Genomic DNA, 20,461 nt, shown 5'->3' with positions numbered 1-20,461 from the left:
CAGAGAGCTGGTTTTTAAAATTTACCAGCACACCACTGGTTTGGTGAACCTTAAAATACTTGTAATACAATGTGAACAATTATTATTATATGTAATAATAGTATAGTTATATATAACATGTTATAATTGTTATATATAGTTATATATTATCTTCTATCCCCTACTAGCTAAGGTCCTTGACATCAGATACTGTATCCAAGAGTATATGTAGGATGGAGTAAGGTGTAAGAAGACTGGAATAGTGTTGGGATGCTAGTTTATGAAGGGCTTTGAAACGGTTTTGTGTTTTATCTTGGAAGAAAGTGGGAGCCACTGGACTTCACTGAGTAGTGGGGTGAGGAGGTGAAACGATTTTCCTAGCTAAATTTAGGTTGGATTGGAATGAGGAAAGAGACTTCAGGCAGCCAGACCCCACCAGCTGGCGGGTCTTCACCAAAATGACAGCTGAAGGCTTTAAGTCTGTGCTTTGTTAGGATGTTAAAGGAAATAGGAATGTGTAGGCTGAAAAAGAGAGGAATCAGGATAGACATCAGGATAGATATCTTCAAGTATCTGAAGCACTGTCACATAAAAGAAATTTGATTTTTTCCCCGATGGCTCTAGAGGGCAGAAGTGGAGCAACTGATAGAAAGCAGAGGCAAATATAGGATTACATCTGGTATCGGGACAAATTTAACATAGCTATACAAAAATCAGAATGATCTCTCCCTCCTTAGAAATCTTCAAGCAAAGGCTGGATAACCACTTGTGGTAAGGATTCTTTCTCAAATATGTATGTTTGTATGTATGTATATACGTACATATGTATGCTGTGGAGGTCCTTCCAGTTCTGCAGTTCTATGGTTCATTAATAGAGGAAGTCCACACGCCCGACACCATGGCTCCAATCAAGATAAGTGTTTTTTGAGCGCCTTGCATATGTTAAGGCGGCTCTGAAAAGGAAGCAAAAGAAGATGCGGTTTTTATTTGTTTTCAAGGATGAGAAATCAGTGCATATATCTTAGTTTTGTTTTGGGGGAAATGAAACGGAAGCCCAGGAAGTGACTTGTGTGACTTAATTTGAACCCAAGTCTTCTGACTCTGAAGTCAGTGCTCTTTCCATTGTACCATGACAAGAAGTATTTTGATTGGTAGAGAAGGGAAGATTTCTCCAGATTCCAAGGCTGGTGACCCACAACAAACTGCAAGAACGACGGCAGAGGGTGTCGAGGACGAATATGTCCAGAGGCGGACACACCCGATTTTTTCCTGTAAGGTGAGGGTAGCCCTCGGCTAAGATGGGGCCGGCAGTAGAACTACAATCCCCACAAAACGTCGCGTAAGAGGACTTCCTTCCACCCAACGGCTTCCGGTGGAAGTTGGTTTTGTCGGTCTTCCCGGCGCTGACTCTGTCTTCCGGTTCTGGTGGCGCTGAAGTGCGTCTAGTTTATACGCGGTGAGACCCGGCCCTCGGGAGGGGACGAGAGGGATAGAGTAGGGTAGGGATAAGCGTGGGGGTGGGCGGGCGTCTCCTCGTCTTTCTCCTTGCTCGGTCCGGCTCAGCTGCTGCGGCCCGCGGGGGGCTGGGGGAGGGGGAGGAGACACGTCGACCTGACGGCCCCGGGAGCCACGAAGGCAGTGGAGCCACGGTGAGAGGGTGGGAGGACTGCGAGGGGTCGGCGGCCGGGACGAGCTCTGGGCGTCGGGAGGGAGGTGGCCTGGGAGGTGAAGGTGGCACAAGGAGGGTCGAGGGGGAAAAAGTTGCGTGAATATGAGGAGTGGTCGAAGGAGGGCAGGGAGGGGGCGGCGGGGAGCGGTCTCAGCTGTAGAGATGGAAGCAGGGAGGCTTAATCCCTAGGGATGTACTTTGTGATGAGAACCTTAATAATCTTTCATGGGAACAGCAATTCTCAGACATCCTGAATATATCCCAAAGCTATCCTCCTCTCCCAACTCCCCTAAAAAGTGTAGAGAGCAGCTCGTCCTTAACTACCCATCCTGTGGCATTCTTATCCTTGGCCTCCCATACTTTCATTTGCTACAGGCATCAAGGTGCTGAGGCTTCTCTCCTGACGTAGAGTAGTAACTAATATTTACATAGTGGTTTGACGTTTGCGTTCTTTCTAACGGCCCCTTGAGTTAGTGAGATGAGGATGTAGGAGATGCCAGAACAGGGACTCACCCCAGATACTCTGAGAGTCTTAAAGTCAGATACCCTAGAAACTGGATTGTAATGCGTTCACCTACCTCAGAGAGCCCTCCATTCTGGCCACTTGCAGGCTGTCTCCCCTTCATCCGTCCCTCAGTCAAAAGGTCAGTTGAACAAAGTTTGTTCCAGTCTGTATTCTATTTCAGAAATTTAGGAAAGCGATGGTTGGTTGGGGGGAAATCTTGACTTTCATTATCATCAAGTGTAGTTGATAAAGTAATCCCCTAGGTATCTCAGATGTGGTACATTAGAAATCCTACTGTAGAAGATGCTGGGGCTTAGGATCAGAAATGTAGAGATGGAAGAAACCTCAGAGCCCATCTAGGCTAACTCCTTCCATTTACAGATGAGCAGTCTGTGTCCCAGGGAGGTTAAGAATTTGCCCAAGATCACACAGGTAGTAAACATCAGAGATAAAACATGAATGCATCCTCTGGCTCTGGAGTCAGTTCTCTTTCCACTATACCACAGTGCTTTGGTGCGTGCAAAGAGATATGGCTGTAAAGTGTTTTTAGGAGACAGGCTGAGGAGGGTGACTCTGGCTCCAGAGGTCTGGTGATTGGATCTTGATCCCTAAATTCAGTCTAAGTAGCTAATGGTCCTGTCTCACTCCAAAGATGAGGCTGTTGGTGTTTGCGGTGTTGTGTCTGTTCTCTGCTGCGCAAAGTGAAGAAGGGGCCAGGCTTCTGGCTTCTAAGTCACTGCTGAATAGATATGCTGTGGAAGGAAAGGACCTGACCTTGCAATACAACATCTACAATGTCGGCTCAAGGTAATAAACTGGATCCCAGAAGAGCTTTCTGGATCTTCACATCTCTAGTTGGTTACAGTAGACATTCAGAGAAGATGGAGAGAAATGATATCTTAAAGGTGTGGTATAGGAGTCTAACAGTAGGTATATGAGAGAACGCATTTCAACTCCCCCAGGTTGGAGTTGAGGAGAATCTTATTCCAGGGGGTAGAATTCAGTTCAGATTAATGAACATTTATTAAACATATGCTATCTGCAAGTTATTGTATTAGCCCCTAGTGATACAAAGTGAAAACTAGTTCCTGCTCTGCTAGAAGAAAGTAACCTAAGAGCCATCTCCAATTTTTAAGAATTCTAAAAGGAGAGGATGAGGAAGCATGGTATAATTATTCATCTAGTCTTGCAACCTCAGTGTATTTCTCAACTGCTTACTCTCCCCACACATTCAGTTCATTTCTAAGTCCTGTCATTGCTGCCTTTACAACACCTTTCCTGCGTTCATACAGCCACCACCCAGGTTCAAGCCCTTATCATCTTGTACCTGGACTGTTGCATTATCTAATTGGTCTCCCCAATTCAGGTGTCTCTCCCCTCTAATCTGTCTTCCGCTTAGCTACCGAAGTGATTTTCCTTACAGATTTTAATACAATCTGACAGTATTAATCTCCCCACCTCCCAACACACACATACACCCCACCCCCCCATTTGCTCCCCATTGCCTATTTGGCATCTAAAGTTCTTCATAACCTGGCTTCTTTGTACCTTTCTAGTCTTCTTAATACTTTCCTTTCCTTATCATCCAGCCTTACTATCTGCCTCCTATGTCTGGAAGACTCTTCCTCCTCACATCTACCTCTTAGTTTCTCTGGCTTCCTTCAAATCTCATTTACTTCAAATCCTACTTTCTGTTGGGTGCCTTTCCTCTCAAGTATTCTGTATATATCTTTTTGTACATAGTTGTTGTTGTTACTTATATATTGTTTCCCCTATTGAGAACTGGGCCTGTTTTCACCTCTCTTTGTATCATCTCCTTCCCACCACCCCTCATCCCCCCGGTGCTTAGAACAATTCCTGTCATGTGTAAGAAATTATATGCTTTTAGATTAGAATACTTAGGCTCTGGTTCTTGCTGTTGTTAACTAGCAGTGTGACCTTGGACGATTACACCTGTATCTCTTCCCTCATTTGTTAAATGAGAGGTTTGAATCAAACAAATGACTTCTAAGGGTCATTCCCCTTTATGCACTTTTAAGGATGAGGTGCCACATCTTACTTGCTGGAGTTGTGTAGAATCTCTTGTATTATTTATATGTCATATTTCTCTTTCACATACACATTCTTTGTAGAGGAAAAAATGGAAATCAGAAGAAATCCAGGCCCTCTTTCTTCTAGAATAGGAGTTTCTTAACCTGGGGTCTTTGACTTTATTTTAAAAAATATTTTGGTAATTTTCAATACATGTAATTGGTTTCCTTTATACATTCCTGTGTATTTTATTTCTTGAATTTAAAAACATGATTCTGAGAAGGGGTCCATCGCATGCGCACACACACACACACACACACACACACACACACACACACACACACTTAAGAATTTTTGTTCTAGGAGTTTTTAGCATGGTGTTGGTCCCTGAGCCAAATTATCTTGTCTGCCCTACAGAAGATTTTGAAATCAAGGGGGGCAGCTTTGAAGTTTTTTCAGTTGTCTTAATTTTGTTGTTCCCTAATCCTTTCTTCTCTTTTTTAGTGCAGCCCTAGATGTGGAATTATCTGATGATTCTTTTCCTCCCGAAGACTTTGGTATTGTTTCAGGAATGCTTAATGTCAAATGGGACCGAATTGCTCCGTATCCTGCTGGCTTTTTTTATTTTATTTTATTTTACTCAAGTAAATGCTGGTTCAGGCAATGTAGGGGAAAGGAGAAAGATGGCAATAATGGGAGTAACACAACCTTACATCATTTTATAGTAGTTAACAGCTAGCCTTTCTAAGTAAGGATAGGACTAGATAAGGGATGAATTGAAATTGCTGTGAGGATAGTTTAGATTAGACATTAGGAAGAATGCTGTGTTGTCTGAGATGTAAGATCTCAATACAAATTACATACAAACTCTTGTAATGGTTTTATGACTAGAATAGGGATGTTTGGGATTGTTTTAGATACCATCCTCTTAAAAATGAGTGGGGAAAGGCAGTTATCCCTTGAGGTCTGTTAATCTGATTGATGCTTCATTATTTTGGATCTGACTTGGATCTCTCCTCTCTGAAATCATAACATTATAAATGAATACCCCTCCCTTATAGCATATCAACCCTAAAATAGTTCCTTTTCTATAAGTTTACTTCCAAACTTATGTTGGACATACATGAACCCTTTAGGATTTGATTGTGAGAACAAGACGTCTCCAGTGAACAATGAACAGTACTTGTTTTTTCATTCATTAATTGTTAGAGGTGTGAAGTCTTACAGGTACACTTTGTGATAAGCAATGAATAGGCAGGAGGATGAGCTGGAGAGTTGTTGTAGTCTGGGCTATAGAATCCATTCTGTGTGTCTCCTTGACTTTTGTGCCAGTGCCAGCAATGTTTCCCATACTGTGGTCCTGCGTCCCCTTAAGGCTGGCTATTTTAACTTTACCTCTGCAACCATCACATATCTTGCTCAGGAAGAAGGGCCAGTGGTGGTAAGTTGTTTCAACTTTTTTCGGGGAGTGGGAGGTTAGGGAATGCATAATAAGATGAGCAGATGTGGCTCTGATCTCCAAAATTTCCTTGGCCCAGCCCCATTTTAGTAAGCTGTCCATTAAAACGTTTTTATTCTGCTTCATATTGCTGAGAATGTATAAATTTTAAGGGAAAGTAGAAGTGATGTGATGTGAAAGGGATTTGGAAGCCTTAATTTAAAGAACGTTTTAGATTCTGAAGGCTCAGAAGAGGCCATTCTAAAGTCATAGAAGGAGGGTATACCAGCATTTCTAACTCTGTTGTTCTTCTTGATTCCTACTGCTACCCCCTTAGTTCAGACCCTAATTGCCTGGTACCTGGATCAGTGCAATAGCATCTTAGTCTTTAGTTTTTTAGTTTGCTCTTCCCTTCCAGTTATTCCCCTTCGCTGATAAATTGGCCTAACACTCAATTTTATCCTGATAATTCCCTGCTTAAGAACGTACCATGATGGGCAGCTAGGTGGCACAGTGGATAAAGCACCAGTCCTGGAGTGAGGAGGACCTGAGCTCAAATCCGGCCTCACACCAAACACTTGACACTTACTAGCTGTGTGACCCTGGGCGAATCACTTAACCCCAACTACCTTAAAAAAAAAAGAAAAGAAAAGAAAAAAATTTAAGAATGTACAGTGACTCCCTGTTGCCTATTAACATCAAATTAAAATTTGCCTAGCATTCAAAGGCCTTCATAATCCAACTGTGACCTTAGCTCTCCAGCCATATATCCTATTTCTTCACAAATTCCTTTGAGGGCAGAAAGTGTACATTTTCTGTATTTCTCTTCTGGGTTTGGGTTTTTGTTTTTTGTTTTTGTGAGGCAATTGGGGTTAAGTGACTTGCCCAGGGTCACACAGCTAGTAAGTGCCAAGTGGCTGGTCTGAGACTGGATTTGAACTCAGGTCCTCCTGACTACAGGGCTGGTGCTCTATCCACTGTGCCACCTAGCTGCCCCTCTGTCTCACATTAAAGGGCATGTAGTACATGCTTAATAACTGATTGATGTTCAAAGTAAGGTGATGTAATTGAAAAGTGGAATCTCAACTGACTTGCTGAGTGCAGAGTGGGGCAAGGATTTGCCTGGAGCCATCCAGAAAATTAGAAAGAACCCAGGAATACTGTTTCTGGTACAGTCTCCAAATTTGTTTTATATTTCAGTTCTTCCAGATAGTGAGTTAATTGACTAGACTCTTAACACTTGTCTTCAGAGCCAAAATAAAGTCTCAAGTGCTGCCCCTTTAGCAAAGTTGTTTGCAGTGTGCTCCAAACTTTGCCTTTTCTCCAGAAGAATGGAATGTGAATTAGGCCTTGCCCTTTCTTTAACAGCTTATATTTGTATATTGGCTTATGTTTTCGTAGTGAGTTCACATTTATTTTCTCATTTGAACCATTTAAAAGTCCTGTGAGACAGGGGCAAGTAGTATGGGGGTCATTATCACCATTTGTCAGATGAGGAAACTGAGGCCCACAGAGATTAAATGATTTGCTTAAAGTCACACAGCTTTGTTTTAATAAAGTTTGTTTTAATCCTTTTCACAATCTCAAAGTAGATTGATATGGCCCTAATAAGGTTGGCCCAGCCCTTTTTTTTTTTTTTGACAGTGTTTTCCTTTAAAGGCAGTATTTTTAGATGCAGAGTTTAAAGGGCAGCAGCAGAGCTGAAATGGGAACCCTAGAACTGGCTTCCAGTTCATTATCATTTTTCCTCCCAGGAGAAGTAATCCAGCCCTTTTCCAGGTCTACCTCATGTTCTTCACCATATGTTTCTATCCCAGATCTCTGGCCCTAGTCCCCTGCCAGTAACATCCTTTTGATATAGTCAGTACCTGTGGGAGATGGTACCCAGTGCCAGAAAATTAGGTTGGCTAGAGAATGTCCTTTTTAGAAAAGGCAAGTTCTGAGGTGTGCTGTGATGTCTTCTCTCTTCACGTTTTCAGGTTGGCTTCACCAGTGCCCCTGGACAAGGAGGAATCTTGGCACAGCGAGAATTTGATAGGAGATTTTCTCCCCATTTCGTAAGTTTTACAATGACTCTTTACGTATTCTGTCCTTGCCCTGGCATGAGAAGACATCCAGCCTCGGCTGTGGGGCCCCCCATACGGTAGTTACCAAGACTGCTTATCAGAATTCCTCTCTTGGATTGATTCTTGCTGTATCTACTCATTGATTGGTCGTGATGTGATATAACCAACAAGACTATCATAGACTTTATTGTGCTTGGAAATTTCAAAAATAGGAATTTAACCCCAAGAACAGAGAATTGCCCTTTTATTCCTCATCATTGGACAGTCTGTGGTTTTAGAATCCTGGATCCCATATAAGATTCAGTACTTTATGGAGAGTGTGGAGTTTATATTTCCTTCCCTAGAGTTCTTCAAGGCCTCATTGTAGTGTGGAAGTGACTCTGAGTTCTCCAAGCTATGCCAGTGTATCAGAGTTCCTAGCAATTTTCAGCAGGCTAGTAAATTGCAGTGAGGCATAACTGGACAGGGTCTGTTGTCTGAGGACCAGTCTATCCAAGAAGGCTTTGTTACTAGAACGCTGGCCAGAGGGTGATATATTTTTGGCCATAAAAACACGGGTGGAATATTTATTAATGTGTGCAGGGTTTTCAGCCTACATTTTTTGTACCCACACTTGGAAAATCATAGATTCTAGAAGCATTGAGGCAGAAAGATTAAAAAATTTACGGAGAGTGGTAGCTGTGTTCAAAAGCTCTAGAAGGAAGAAAGTTGATGTGATGGAGACCAGAGAGGGATGGGCTAGGAGGATTTCATGCAAGCTCCTTGATGGCAAGACTGTTTTTTGCATTTCTTTGTATCTGTAGTGTATGGCCTAGTAGGCATTTAATACGTGCTTGATGGTTGACTAACTATGGGAAAGGTTTTTATTGAGAGGAGGAAGTTGAAAATCAGGAAATCTCCTGTTAGAGCTGTCACACTGGACCTAAGGAGTCAGGAGGTAGTGGCAGCATCACTTCTTCAGAGGTCTTTGGGAAGAGCCATGATTTCTCCACTAACTGAGGTTGTATTAGATGCAGTCTAACAGATACAAAGGACAAGATGTCCTCCAGAGAGGACCAACCCAAGGCCCCAGCTGAAATAGCCTGAGCAGCTTTCTGCTCAAGACTGGTTTGATGGTTGGATTAGTCTACTCTATTCCTGTTAGATACATCTTCTCTTTATTCAGGCTCTAAGATTTCTGTTTTCTTCTACAGCTGGACTGGGCAGCATTCGGTGTGATGACCCTTCCTTCCATTGGTATTCCCCTTCTCCTGTGGTACTCAAGCAAGAGAAAATATGATACTCCCAAGACCAAGAAGAACTGAATGTGTACCCTCCCCTCCTAAGAAATCCAGGTGCTTTCCAGACTCCGAAGGATGTCTCAAAATGCAATCTCTTCCCTTAGTCCTTCACCACCTTTCTCCATGGCCATGCTCTCACACAGAGCAAAGGAACAGGCCTAGGGGCCCAAGAGAGCCTCTTTGGTGCAGTTTTGAAGCCATCCATTGGTTTTTATATAAACAGAAATACCCCAGCATTGACCTTGAGCCCAAGTGGCTGCCTCCTCACTTTGGGGCTGCTCGGTGCAAAGCTGGCATTGAGAACTTTCTCAGGGGTTCAGAAGGGGGAACTTCAGAGGCTGCCTGACCACCTCTGGAAAGAGGAAATCAGAACCACAAGTCTCTTGGAGGCCTCCTGGTCTGGGGGCAGGGAAGCGTTTACTGAAATGGGTTTTCTAATAAAAACAAACTCCACCTCAATTGTGTGTCTTCCCTCCACCCAGCTTGGTCACCTCAGCTACCAGCCCCAGGCCCTGAAAATCATGCTGCTGGCCAAGCTGTGTTGCTCAGCTCCTGGAGCTGTGGATCCTCATCCCAGAGAGATTTCTCCTCCCCAGAACCCTCCCTCAGGCTTTACTTTTTTCCATGTTGTTTTCTCATATCACTTGTTCCTGTTTTTCCTTCTTTATCATTAGCCCCCCCCCTTCTTAGCCAGAGAAGTGAGTAAGTGCTGTGATGGTCCAAATATCAGCTGGCCTCATTACCCCAGATGCTGAGCTTTGTTCTCTTAGATGGGATTTAATTTTAACTGGTTGCCTGCTTAGTGAAAAGTTAAAAGAATGGTAGCTTCTTTCCTCGTTTCCTCTACTTTTCTAGATCCCCTTGTCCAAGGCTTGATCTTCCTGAGTTGTGATTCATTTGTAATGCCTCATTGCTCTGAGCCAGGGCCCAGTGAAAAGTGCTGAAGCCCCCTGGGTTAGCATGCTGTAATTTTCAGCCTAGGGTAAAAGAGTGACAGAGAAGCTGGTTTTTGCTGTAGCAGCAAAGTGGGGAGAAGCTACCCCAGCTTGATTCTGTCCAACCCAAGAATGCCGTGGTCAGAGAACAACCTCCCAGGCGGGAGGGAAACCCAACAAAAACCCGCATTGTTCCCGCCACGGAGTTTCCCAGTTTAGATTCTGCTCTCCCTGTCCTCTGCCCAACCGGTTTAACCTTTCACTCACCCAGCAACCAGAGAGTCTCTCACTCTGAAACCCAGGCAGGATGAAAAGGACATGGAGGCAACGGGAGGCCAGGAATGGAATAGCTCTCCACCAGCTCACCTCCCTTTTCCAGGAGTTGCAGCTTGGACACCGTAGGAATGGCCAGGTCAGAGGGGTATGAAGCACGGGTTTGGTTTTGGCAGTTGTAATCTTGGTTCTTCAATTAACCGGCAAAAGAGGACATCAAATGCTGCTTGGGCTTCCCAGAAGATAGGGACATGGTTAGAGGAGAACGACAAGAAGTAAGGTTAGTCCAATGGAAAGGGAGAGAAGAAGAGCAGGTTTGGGGTCTCAGTAGGGGCTGAGGGAAGAATTATCATGGTCTCTAGGTCTGAAAGAGGAGGGAATAATCTGCTGTTTCCCATCTTCACAGAGGGCATAAGGAGAGACATCCTTACAGAAGGAAGAATTCTGGTTAGACATTAGAATAGGTTTCCTGGTGCAGGGAAACATTTCTAATGTTGAATCAGTCTGAACTAGATGTACTTTATTGCTTAAAAACCAAGGGAGGCTTTCATAAGTACCTTTCCTTGAAGAGCTCAAAGTACTTTGTAACTTAACTCTTCATGGACAGAAAAAAGATGATCAAAAGGGAATTGAAGACATGTGACCCAGGGTGGCAGGCAGGGGAGGGAAGTCAGCATTCAGTGTCATAGTGAGACTTCATCTCTTGGAAAAGTCTTCCTCAGAGCCAGAGTGGAATTTAAAACTCCCTTGAGTGGTGAGATGGAGCACCTAAGAGTCTCTAAAATCTATAGACAGAACAACTTAGCTAGAATTCTTGGCTTTTGGTCTGAGCTTTCAAAACTACTTGAGATTGTTTGAATGAGGTGGAGGGAGGCAGGAAGCAACTTTTATTCACACCCAGAGTGATCCTGGTGGTATTTGAATTCTGATTTCTTGAGAGCTGGGAGCTTGGGGAGAAGGGAAGGTTAATACAAGTACCTATCCTTCGTAGAAGGGCTCCTCTGTAAAAGGCAATGCAGCTAGCAGCCCATCTCTAGCACTTCTGGACCCCTTTTATTCCTGTACCCCATCCTCACTACTACATCATCCATCCTCACCCACAAGCCAACTCTGGTATCAGGAGGAAAGAGGTCCAAGGACCTCCACCCTCTGTTTACTGGGCTTTGGAGCTGTGCCTAATTGGGGGTAAAAGGGAAATATGGACAAAACTTTACAAGGAGCTGGAAGTGCTGGGTAGGTGATCTTCAAGTAGTGATGGACACCAACTAATAGGGTATAAAAAATACCCGACCTGGGAGATTGGAGTTTAGTTCTAACTGTATGATCTTAGACAATGCATTTAGCTTCTCTGTGCCAGAGTTTCTTATCAAATGAGAAACTTGGACTAGATGGCATTTAAGGTCTCCACCCTGAACACTGCAATTCTGTCCACCTCCCTCTCGTAGGTCTAGGTCAGTAAGATGAGGCAGTAGCTTTCCTTTGTGTGTGCCTGTAGCCTGGGAATCAGCCACTACTGCCAACCCCCCAACCCCAGACCTCACTTGTGGCCCCGGGGGAGAAGCAAGAGGACTGACTCCTGGTCAGGCTGTTCCCTTCCCCCAGAACTTGTCCAAAATGTGCCAGGGGTGGGGATGGGGGAGTGAGTCAGCCCCTTGGAGTGGTTATCAGGGAGGGGAGCTAGTCAAACATCCTCCCTACGGTATCCACAACAAGCTATGTGACCATGCACTAGGTCAATCCTAATTCCTGCTGGCTGGAACTAGGCCCTGCCCAGATGCAGCAGCCCCAGCTATTGCTCCTCCCTGTATTTTTTTTTTAAATAATGAAAACACTATCTTTCCTCTCCAACCATAATCTTTCTCTTAAAGGGACAGGGCTTATAAACCAAGTGAGGTAAGGCCAGAGACATGCATCTCTACCATATTGTAGTCTTGCTTGTGGTGGAGCAGTGAGATATAGATGTGGCTCCCTTTCCTGAGGTCACCATTTCTAATCCCACCCCTCTTTAGCCTCCCCTTTACAAGCTCCACCTCTTCCCTCACTAGAGTGAGTTCCGTGAGCAATCTCCAATCCACTCACCGCCCCAGGTAAACGTTTCTTGGCTTTATGTATGGTCTGCCTCAGGCAGGCTTCTTGGGCTGCCCTTTGCCCAGGGAGTGCCCAGGACAGTGGACTCGGGAGTTCTCAGTGTAGTGGTGGAATCCAAGGGGTTAAAGGAGTCAGGCCCAGTACTGTTTGGTGTTTGTAAAAGTACAGATAGTAAGGGCAGGAGGAGTTAAGTGGGCACTTAGTTTGGACTCAAGCAAGTCTTCCCACCTCTCTGCCCTTGTTCTGGGCAATTCTTTGGACCATGAGAGACCCTCTTACTATGCCCAAGAGAAAGATCCCCAGTTGAGGTGCTGAATTGGACAGAAACCTGGTTAGGCCACCTGAAGAGAGAATTCCCTCCTGAAGGAGCTCATCAGCAGGGGGCTGGAGTAGGTTCCCCGACAACGGTGAGTTTGTTCCTCCCTTTCCTCCAACCCAGGTTCCTGGTCCAAAAACAGGGGTAACTAGAAAAGTGGCAGCCTTTAGGAAGCACCCTGATAAATCACAACCTTTTGTCTCCTCATTGGCTTTCACCTGTCTCTAATGTCCGGTCATGCTTGTGGGGGTATGTTTGTGATATACGCTTTCTTGCTCAGAGCTCCTCTATCAGCCATCAAGCCATTTGCCCCTCCCCCCAAGCAAATATTGTCTCTCCTCCCTGGGGAAGGCAACAGAGACCCTGGTCTTCCAGCTCCCATGTTATTGTGCCCCTATGACTTGGGGACCCCAGCCCTGCTTCTAGCTGTTCTCCAGAAATTTTTTGGAGGGGGTAGTGGAAATTCCATTCTCGGGTAGCCATTCCCTGACCAAAGTCTCTTCCTCCTGTGTGTGTGTCCTACTGAACCTCAGGCTGCCCTACCCATTTACCACTGTACTTAGAATCAATGCCAGGAAACCAGCCTTAGATGAACGAGGACTAGGCCTTTTCCTCTCTTCCCCTCAACTTAATATGCTCTTCTGTGAATACTTCCATGCCTGTCTCTTAGCTCCTTGTAGGGGAATTGCTCTCTCAAGGGAAAGGTAGCTATGGAGTGGTGGGAACAGAGATGGTTAATGATCATAAGGAAACTGATACCCACAGTACTTTATAGTTTACATTATCTCATTTGGACCTCACAACATCCTGGTGAGGTAGGTAATATAATTACTTTTCCTCATTTTGTATATGAGGAAACAGGCTTGGATTAAGTGATTTATGCCTGGTCACTCAGCTAGCAGTTTTCAGAGATGGGATTTGAACACAGCAGGTTTTCCTGATCCTAAGCCCAGCGTTCTTTTTACCCTGCCAAACTGCTGCTTATGGTGGAGGGGAAGAAGCTGAGATGCCTTGGCTTCTGATCTGTTATAGCAAGAGAATGTTGTGTCTGGTCTTAGGAGGCTAGGGATACTGTGGTACCTTCCTAATAGAACTGAGATTCTGGGGATCACTGCTGGAGAGCTGGTGACTGACTCTTCAGTCTGACCTTAGAGTGTATGAGTGGGTGGCTAGCAAAAAAGCAAGCCTGGAAACTGGTATGGGTGGATGGCAGGGGTACTTGCTACATCCCCAGTCTTACTGCCTTCCAGGGATAGTGCCTGTGTCCCATCTCATTGGCTTTGTGGGTCAGGAGGTGGCTGGGGTTCTGGATTTAGGGATCCTAGTCACTTCTGTTTCCCTCTTCCTCCTATCCCAGAATTGGGTCTGCATTTGTTGTCAGTGTTTATTTGAGTAAGAGGTTGGGTCTGAGTGTTTAATTAGGTGCCAGGGTACCCAGGGTGGAGAGCTAAGATTTGTCAGAAATTCTTCTTAGGTCCTCAGAGCTGTGACCTGAATGCACAAAGCCCAGCATTCTAATAATCACAGGATGCAAAACTGCCAGAGTGATGAGGAAATACTGGAGCCCTGGATTTCTGGGATCAGCCCTAGGCTAAGAGAGTAACCCGGTGCTGTAGAAATACAGGATCTACTGGGACCTTTCTCACTAAGTGTCTTAGGAGAGAGTCTAAGCATGGATGTTTTAGCCCTCACACTAGGACTTGGATTAATGGTTTACCCAAAAAGAGGAGGAGGAGTAGTTAAATTTTGAACCATCAAAGAATTCTCTGTGGCCCTGGCTCCCCAGTGCTATAAGGCCTGCAGAGAAGCCACTAAACCATAGCATCTAGCCCCTCCTTCTGGAAAGGGAAAAGGTGTGGGAGGGGGAGAGGAGGGAAGTGTCTTTTTTTTTTAAGTTCCTTTGAAGAGATTTAAGAACCTAAAACTCAGCCCCTAGGAGCTGCCTAGGCCTGGGAAAAGATCAAAGTTGCCTCCAGTTGGATAATGCTTGGTTATTAGTTTGACACAATCATCTTCCCACTCTCCTGTGTTTCCCTCTCTCCTTTCCCACCCTTCCCTGTACCCCCAAATCTCACACACAAACACAGAGACAGAAACAAACACAGCCCAGCATTTGCTGGAAGCAAACACTTCTGGAACACAGCTCTCCCACTCATTCCTCCACCCAGCCTTTCAGGGAAACCGATGGAATGAGCAAAAAAAAAAATTACAATTTCGGGGGTGGGGAGGGGCTGTCTCTACCTGATTTCTTTAGGGGCTTGTCTCCTAGTTTGTTATGAGATGGTTCCTCATTCCAGCTGTATAACTGGGGGTTGGAAGTTGGTCATGCTTTGGTCCTACACATTCTCCCTTAGGTTCATCACCCCCTCAACTGCCCAAGTCTCTCCCTATACACTAGGCCAGTGGAGTGTCTGCCTCTGGACCCTGTGACACCTTCTTTGAGCCAGACTGACAGACTGATGGTGTGTTCTTGTGGGTAGGTATTGTGTCTTCTGTTCAGGGTACCCAGGACAGGCTAGTGTGGTGGTTAGAGTGCTGGACAGGAAGTGCTATCAGGAAGTCCTGGGTCCAAATCCAGCCTCAGGCCCTTACCAGCTATGTAACCCTAATTAAGTCATTTCTCTGAGTCTTGCTTGCCTCATCTCTAAAATGGGGATGAGAATAATAACACCTACCTCATAGAGATAATATATGTAAAACCCTAGGAAAGAGTCATAAATGTAATCTATTATTTTCTTGTTCCTTTCACGGTCTGGATCTCTTCTGCTGTAGTCAGTCAGAAAGTTCCTTCTGCTGGATAGCCATCCCACCTGCCTTGCATTAATTACAGGCTGTTTGTCTTCTGTTCTTTCCTCCATGAAGATGGAGAGTGTGGTTCACTATCATGTAATTCAGGTAACAGCTGAAGATGCTTAGACCCCCATTCCCGGTTCTTTCTGCCTCTGCCAGACCCCTGGGGGTTCCACTTTCTCCAGTTGCAACATGGAGTGACACTTTCTCCCTGCTTCTCCACTGCTCCCCAACTCCCAAAAAAGCTTGTATCTCAGGTAGTGACTTCTTTGAGTACCACGGTCAATTTAGAGATAAGGTTCCACCTCCTCTCAACCTGGATTCATTTCAGTGAATGTCTTTCCACTCTGCATTCTTTTCTTTTTAACTGTTACATCACCCAGCTTCAAGTACTTTATTCATTGCTCAAACAATGTCGACCGAGTGCCTGGTTCCATTGTTAACTGCAGCAGAGGGGATGCAAGTTAGACACCCAAAAGACTTCCTTGAAGTTAGAAATGGTGAGGATAACACTGAAAGGGTGCTTGAAAACGAAGATACATGTTGACACCAGGGCTAGAGAACTATCCTTCTCTGAGAGGGGTGAATGAAATGACCTACTCTCTTCCTGATGTTCTTCCCCACCCCACCCCCAAAAGTGTTTGACAACCCAGATCTATTTCAGAGCCTCCTATCTATGCTCAGCGGAAACAGCAATGTGACATGATATGATCTCATTCTGAAGCTAAATAAAGCCATTGTGTGAGACCCAGCCCTGGCTATTACTCCCTTGTTCCATTTCCTAAGCTCAGGAGGGGTTGAGGGAGAGTCTTTGGAAGGAAGGAAGATCAAGAAACAGAAAAGGAAATACAGCCGGGAGGCCAGGGTTTGGGGAAGAGAACACCAAGGAGGAATTAACCAAGAGCTGGTATTGTGGGGGAGGCAGCCAGACCCCAGTCCCTTGAAGAGCAGAGTGAGGCACCTAAGTTACAGCACTGGGACAAAAGAAAGGATTTTCTGGGAGTGGAATGAAGAGGCTTTCACATCACAGGTTCTTGAGAAATGCCTAACTGGGCTTCAGTTTCTTCCTCTGCAAAATGATACTATTGGTCAATATGATCTCTAAAATTCATTCCAGCTCTAAATCCTGTGTCTCTGTGTCATGAGGGAGGAGGAACTTTTGGGGATTCCATCTTCATAGAGGCTAGAATGAGAGCAGAGGGAGGGGGAACTGGAAGGCCTTCCACTGGATAGACCTACATGGTACTGACACCAGGGAAGTGGCGGCTTTGGGAGGAAGAGAGATGGGAACTCCATGATATCAGGATCAGGGACTGTGGCTGGAGGGTGAGGAGACCAGGTGGTTTGTCTCCAGGAAGGGAGAGAAAACAGGAAAAGACTTTAGTTCATTTCCTTCTGCTTGCCATGCGCCTTCCTATTTTAATTCTAGATGAAGACCTGTGGGGTGGAGGGGAGGAAAAGCAGATGCGAGAGACAGGGCTGGTGGTTGTTCAGTTATTTCCAGTTCTTCATGACCCTTTTGGGGTTTTCTTGGCAGAGATACTGGAGTGGTTTGCAATTTTCTTCTCCAGCTCATTTTACAGATGAGGAAACTGAGGCAAACAGGGTTAAGTGACTTGCCCAAGGTTACATAGTAAGTGTCTGAGGCCAGATTTGAACTGCAGTCTTCCTAACTCCTGGCCTAGCACTTTATTTATTTCACCACCTAGCTGCCTAGAGATACTCATTTGGATGGTCATCTAGAGATAACAAAGCTCCTGTTCTCTCCTCATTTGCCTCTTCCTCTCCAGTCCCTCTCTAGTTCCTGTCCCTTTTCCCTCATCCGTAGTTTCACACAGTTTTGTATCTACCTTTTCCTGGAAAGTGCCTAGTTGGCAGAGAATCTTGCCCTGACCCCAGAGCTATTCACCATCTTTCCCACTCCCTTCCGACATAGCTCTCCTGGCTGCCAACATGATCGGGTGCCAGCTTGTACAGATGGCATCAGGCCCAGGTGTAGAGAAGGAAGAAAGGCCCTTTTGGTGGCTGGCTGCACATTAGCCTCCTACTTGGCATGAAAAGGGCATGGATGGGCACAGTGGCTGCACCCAGTTTCTTTTTCCATCCCTGGGCACCACAGGTCAGGAACTAAGACTTATCAGCTGCAGAAGTCTAAGGGCCTGATTCCCTGTCTGCCTTAGGTGGTAAAGGGTCATAAGGTTGGTGACTGGCCAAGAATCTTCTTTTCTGTTAGCTTCTGCATGTGGCCAAGGATAGTGGGCAGATTTGGGTTGGGAGGGAGGGAAAATAGATGACAGGAAGAATTTTTTAACGTTCGGGAGATCCCTGGGGTAACTGATGGGCTTGGGAGAAGCTTATGCCCCACCTTCATACCCCTGCCCTTGGTGAACCTGGCAGAGGGAATGACCCAGACATCCTGCCTTTCAGCTCCTCATGGCTACTCCTAAAATCTCACGGGGTAATGAGGTGTAATCCTTAGAGAAGTGGTCCCTGGAAGCTCAGATGCCTGTATCTCCATCACAATGCTCAAACTGTGGACTAGGTATATGGCATTGGTCTGGTGGATTGGCTGGCATCGCTTCATGGATTGGGACTTTATCACCCTCAAATTGGTCTGGTGGATTGGCTGGCATCGCTTCATGGATTGGGACTTTATCACCCTCAATGTGAAGAGTCCTTGGAGAGTTCGTGGATCTTTGATATACTCCAGCATGAGCACTGGTGCTGAAGTGCCTGCCTCCAAGAAGGTGATGTGGGCCCATTTGCCACTTTGCCACCCATCTCTATGCCACATCACCTGGATTATATTCCATCCCTTTTGCACAATAGCTCTGGAAACAGTATTCATATCAATACTACCTTTCCTGGAAAGGACATGTCAATCATTTGCCCTGTGGCTTCGATCATCCTTCCCTCTTATTTCTAAAATATGCTTTTCTGGCTACCATTCCCCTATATGTAATATCTTCCCTCTGTTAGAGTGTAAACTCCTTGAGGACAGGTATTGACCTACTTGTCTGTATTTATATGTAATGTCTGATACATAGTAAGCCATTAATGCTTTTTCATTCCTTTGTTTGAGAGAGGGTGTAGTTGATAAGGTGAGAGAAGTCTTTGTCTCAAGGGAGGAGAAACCAAAGGTGGTTGGTATAACTGGAAACGCTGCCTTAAAAAAAAAAAAGCAAATATGAAAGATATTTAGGAAGCTAGCCTGGAAGGATGAGAGTTGCTCCTCCTTATCCCCAGTGCAGGATGCCCTTAAAGTAGAGGACCCAAGTCTGCCTCCCCCCAGCTTCTCCTTGTCTTCTGCCTAGGCCAGCCTATCTGACACTTCCATGAATGAGGAAATCCCAGAGGCCTTGCAGGCAGGAGGAGACCCAGCACCCCAAAGAAGAACTCGGAGATGCCTGTCAGCTGGGGAACCCAGCAGGCAGTTTCGGGAAGAAGAGGAGGAAGAGGAAAATGGCTTCCAGCCAGTGCCCCTCCGAAGACCAAAAGCCTATCGTGCCCGAAACTATATTTGTGACCCTCTCAGACGTCACAGTTGGGAGCCTGGTAGTGTATTTCAGGATGCTGCCAGTGATCCACTGGGAGGGTAAGCCCCCAAGGGACCCAAGTACTCTGTTTCCCCACCTATCTTTTCAGAATCCCTAGACTTAGAAGAAGATAGAATAGTGAGAAGAACTAAGTTGCCTTGGCACTTTAATCACCTGCATACAGATGCCCTCAGATTTGGGAGATCAGTAAGGATGGGGGAGTCTGAGACCTCTAGTCTAAGGGACTTAGATGGACAAAACTCAGGTATCTAATTCAGAACCTCTTTTGGACTCTGGGAGTTCCTGTCTATGGTCTTAGAGATAGATCTCTCTTAGTAGCCCTAACTTCCTCCAATAATCCTTTCTTCTTGCTTTTTGGAGGAAAACCGAAGGAGAAGAGAACAGGATTCCCTTTCTTAGCTATTCTCTGTCAGTGTTGGGTTCCATCCCTCTCTTCAGCTGCTGTTATTTCCCTCACTTCCTAAGCCTGACATACATCTTTAATCTTGAATTTCACAGAATCATGGACAATGCCAGGAGAAACTTTATAGTTTATCTGGTCTAACTCCTTTAATTTTTCAGATGAAAAAACAGGGGAAGAGAGAGGTTAAATTGTTTGGGAGCTTTCTAGAGAGAGTTGAGCATAGTACCTCCTATCCCACATTCAGGAATATGCCAGCCCACTGATTTCACTCTGAGGCTAGCACAAAAGTAACTTCTCAATAACTTTAAATCTAGTGGAATAAACTTGCATTTTGATTGAATAAATTCTCAGCTTTTTGGGTATTCTAAGGAGTTATATGGGTAAAGGGAACAGTCTACATACCCCCAGAGCTGGGCACAGGTAGACAGATGGAGGCATCTCCCCTGGAAAATCTCCAACCATTTCTCCAAAGACAGAAGAAGTCAGGAGTAAAGATCCAGGGTCAGATTGAAACAGAGTAAGTGGTGAATGTAGGGACCTGCCATTCAAGAATAGGCATATTTCCTCTGGCCCTGATCTCTTGGCTTTGGTTAAGTATACCTATCTCCTGCTGCTAGATTAGACTGAGTTTGGAGAGAGAGATACCTAACTTGTGTCACTGTGCTAAGCTGAGTGGGAGAGGAGGGTGAGGGGAACCAAGCATATCTCCAGCATCTAGGAACTGAGAAAGCATAGTACCTCCCCAGCTGATGTGATATTCCCCTTCATTGCTCTACAGTCATCATCGTGCCTCATCCAAAGTTACTTCTCTACATAGGGCAGAGTGTAAGGCAATCAGGGAGGCAGGTTTGGAGGTAATAGCCTAGAGAAAAAACTGGAGGTGGCATGAAGTAGGGAGACCCAGTTACCAGCACCATCCTCCCTCCCTCGCTTCCTCGCCCTCTCTTTCTTCTGGGACAGAGCTCAGTCTTGGCCAGCAGGGGCCGCCCTTATCTGCTATTTGCTTGGGAGAAGGCACCAAATGGAGAGGCCTGCCTAGGCCGGCCTGTGTTCCCTGCCACGGATATGAGACAGAAGAGTCTAGCCAGGGATTAACTGGGGCGGTGCTGGTCCTGGTCTAGTCCCTTGCCT

The 20,461-nt window shown here is 45.4% G+C and overlaps 2 protein-coding genes across 3 annotated transcripts in view; both read left to right on the top strand.

The window, feature by feature from the left end:
* Positions 1 to 1,329: 1,329 nt before the first annotated feature.
* SSR2 (signal sequence receptor subunit 2) lies at positions 1,330 to 9,427 on the top strand. 2 transcript variants are annotated; one of them, XM_020991554.2, is made up of 6 exons: positions 1,330 to 1,435; positions 2,806 to 2,960; positions 4,689 to 4,787; positions 5,517 to 5,625; positions 7,602 to 7,679; positions 8,882 to 9,427. In XM_020991554.2, exons 2-6 carry the CDS (start codon positions 2,806 to 2,808, stop codon positions 8,990 to 8,992), a joined length of 552 nt encoding a protein of 183 aa, XP_020847213.1. In that variant the 5' UTR covers positions 1,330 to 1,435; the 3' UTR covers positions 8,993 to 9,427. The 2 variants fall into 2 exon arrangements, with proteins under 2 accessions (XP_020847213.1, XP_020847214.1); XM_020991555.2 differs by lacking the exon at positions 1,330 to 1,435 and adding an exon at positions 1,523 to 1,628.
* A 2,929-nt stretch (positions 9,428 to 12,356) lies between these two features.
* ARHGEF2 (Rho/Rac guanine nucleotide exchange factor 2) overlaps positions 12,357 to 20,461 on the top strand; it is a 42,554-nt gene continuing 34,449 nt past the window's right edge. Inside the window, exons 1-2 of the mRNA XM_020991556.2 lie at positions 12,357 to 12,671; positions 18,685 to 18,965. Coding sequence (XP_020847215.1) covers positions 18,706 to 18,965 — 260 coding nt within the window. The 5' untranslated portion in view covers positions 12,357 to 12,671; positions 18,685 to 18,705. The remainder of the gene's footprint in view (positions 12,672 to 18,684; positions 18,966 to 20,461) is intronic.

The sequence above is a fragment of the Phascolarctos cinereus genome, unplaced genomic scaffold, assembly GCF_003287225.1.
Source record: "Phascolarctos cinereus isolate Bilbo 61053 unplaced genomic scaffold, phaCin_HiC Scaffold_5;HRSCAF=322, whole genome shotgun sequence".
Lineage (NCBI taxonomy): Eukaryota > Metazoa > Chordata > Mammalia > Diprotodontia > Phascolarctidae > Phascolarctos > Phascolarctos cinereus.
The sequence above is the reverse complement of the archived record's forward strand: the minus strand, read 5'-3'. Positions and strand labels throughout refer to the sequence as shown.

Bases quoted from the DNA above. Each gene is read 5' to 3' on its own strand.
- SSR2 (XM_020991554.2), top strand. From the start codon at position 2,806: ATGAGGCTGTTGGTGTTTGCGGTGTTGTGTCTGTTCTCTGCTGCGCAA. The intron at 2,961-4,688 runs GTAATAAACTGG...TCTCTTTTTTAG, and splicing joins ATCTACAATGTCGGCTCAAG to TGCAGCCCTAGATGTGGAAT. The intron at 5,626-7,601 runs GTAAGTTGTTTC...TCACGTTTTCAG, and splicing joins AGGAAGAAGGGCCAGTGGTG to GTTGGCTTCACCAGTGCCCC.